This window comes from Chaetura pelagica, unplaced genomic scaffold, assembly GCF_000747805.2.
Source record: "Chaetura pelagica isolate M959 unplaced genomic scaffold, ChaPel_1.0 scaffold215, whole genome shotgun sequence".
NCBI lineage: Eukaryota > Metazoa > Chordata > Aves > Apodiformes > Apodidae > Chaetura > Chaetura pelagica.
In genome coordinates this window covers 442,059-443,317 of record NW_009953206.1, presented here as the reverse complement: position 1 = coordinate 443,317, position 1,259 = coordinate 442,059, and the positions used below count along the sequence as shown (strand labels likewise).

General features: G+C 55.4%; 1 protein-coding gene across 1 annotated transcript in view; it reads right to left on the bottom strand.

Moving 5' to 3' along the window:
* SLC41A1 (solute carrier family 41 (magnesium transporter), member 1) overlaps positions 1-305 on the bottom strand; it is a 16,277-nt gene extending 15,972 nt beyond the window's left edge. The window contains exon 1 of the mRNA XM_009997498.1: positions 1-305. Coding sequence (XP_009995800.1) covers positions 1-305 — 305 coding nt within the window.
* Positions 306-1,259: the final 954 nt, after the last annotated feature.

Below are 1,259 nucleotides of genomic sequence, written 5' to 3'. Positions count from 1 at the left end.
AGCCAGAAGGAAAAGGAGGTCTCCTTGAGGGGTGAGGTTGGCTCAGGACTTCGGTCTGTGCTGGTGTCATCACTTTCATTGCTCTGGCTGCCACTTTCCAGCAGGGCATCTTCTTCTCGCACCCCTTTAGCGTTGGCACGGGACTCCAACACTACCTCTTCCACCCTGTCACCATCAGGTCCCAGGAAATCTGAGGGCTCCACCAGCTGCCCCGGGTCTGGACTGGTGACGCAGTCCACAGGCACAATGGGCACCACAGCCCCGTTGGGCTGGTGGGTCTCATTCTGCTCTGCCTTGGAGGACATGCTGCAGAGAGGCTACCCTGACCCTTGGCTTGGCAGGCCTAGAGCCAGCAGCTGTTCCAGAAGAGATCTTCTGCCAGGAGCTTATACAAATGGCCTTTCCAGCATCTAGAGGCAACCTCTCCTACCCTTGCTCGCCGGCCTTTGAGTGCAGACACTGCTCCTGCAGCAGAGATCCCCATCAAGCAAAGTCCAGGAAGGGAGGACACCAACCACTGAGCCAGCAGGAACAACAGCAAAGTCACTGCAGTTCTCCTCCTCTCCAACACCACGCAGAACAGCAGCCACCAAGACAGTGTCCAAGCTTTTCCTCTTTGATGTTTGACACTTTAGTGCATCTTTCTCCCAGCAGCACAACTGCTGTGATGGGGCAGAGACAAAAACAGATGAAGTAAAGACCACTGAATAACACAAAAGCTTAAAGGGATGAGGAAGCAAAGAGCAGACAGAGAGGGACTGGCTTTTAGAGGTGATAAAATCCAGAAAAGCTCTTACCACCAAGGCTTTGCCACCTTCTCCAGGACCACTGTCCCCCTGCAGAATTCGAGTCTGAAGGCTCCTGTGGACTTGTTCTCTGTTTCAGCCTGTTCTGTGCCCTCTCCAAAATGGTCAGCAACACCAGCAAGCTCCAAAGATCACTGTCGTCCTCCTCTCCAGAAGAATTTCTCACTTTACAGCATGAGGCAACGAGGCTTCTTATTTAAAGCAACAGCCAGTTCCCAGTTCAGGTTACTCACCAGGCAGAGCGGGGAGGGCGCTGGCATTTGGGCAGCCTCAGATTTAATGTCACTCTCCAGGAACTCGTGTTTCACCTGGAACACACGGAAGGGAACCGGGTCCTCCCTCGGGTCCCGCGGCAGTCACCTCAGCAAGCTCATTCATTCAGCCTCTCCCTCCCACCCCCGGGCCCACGCGAGCACCTCTCACGGCCCCTCCCGCGCTCCGGGGGGGCAGCGA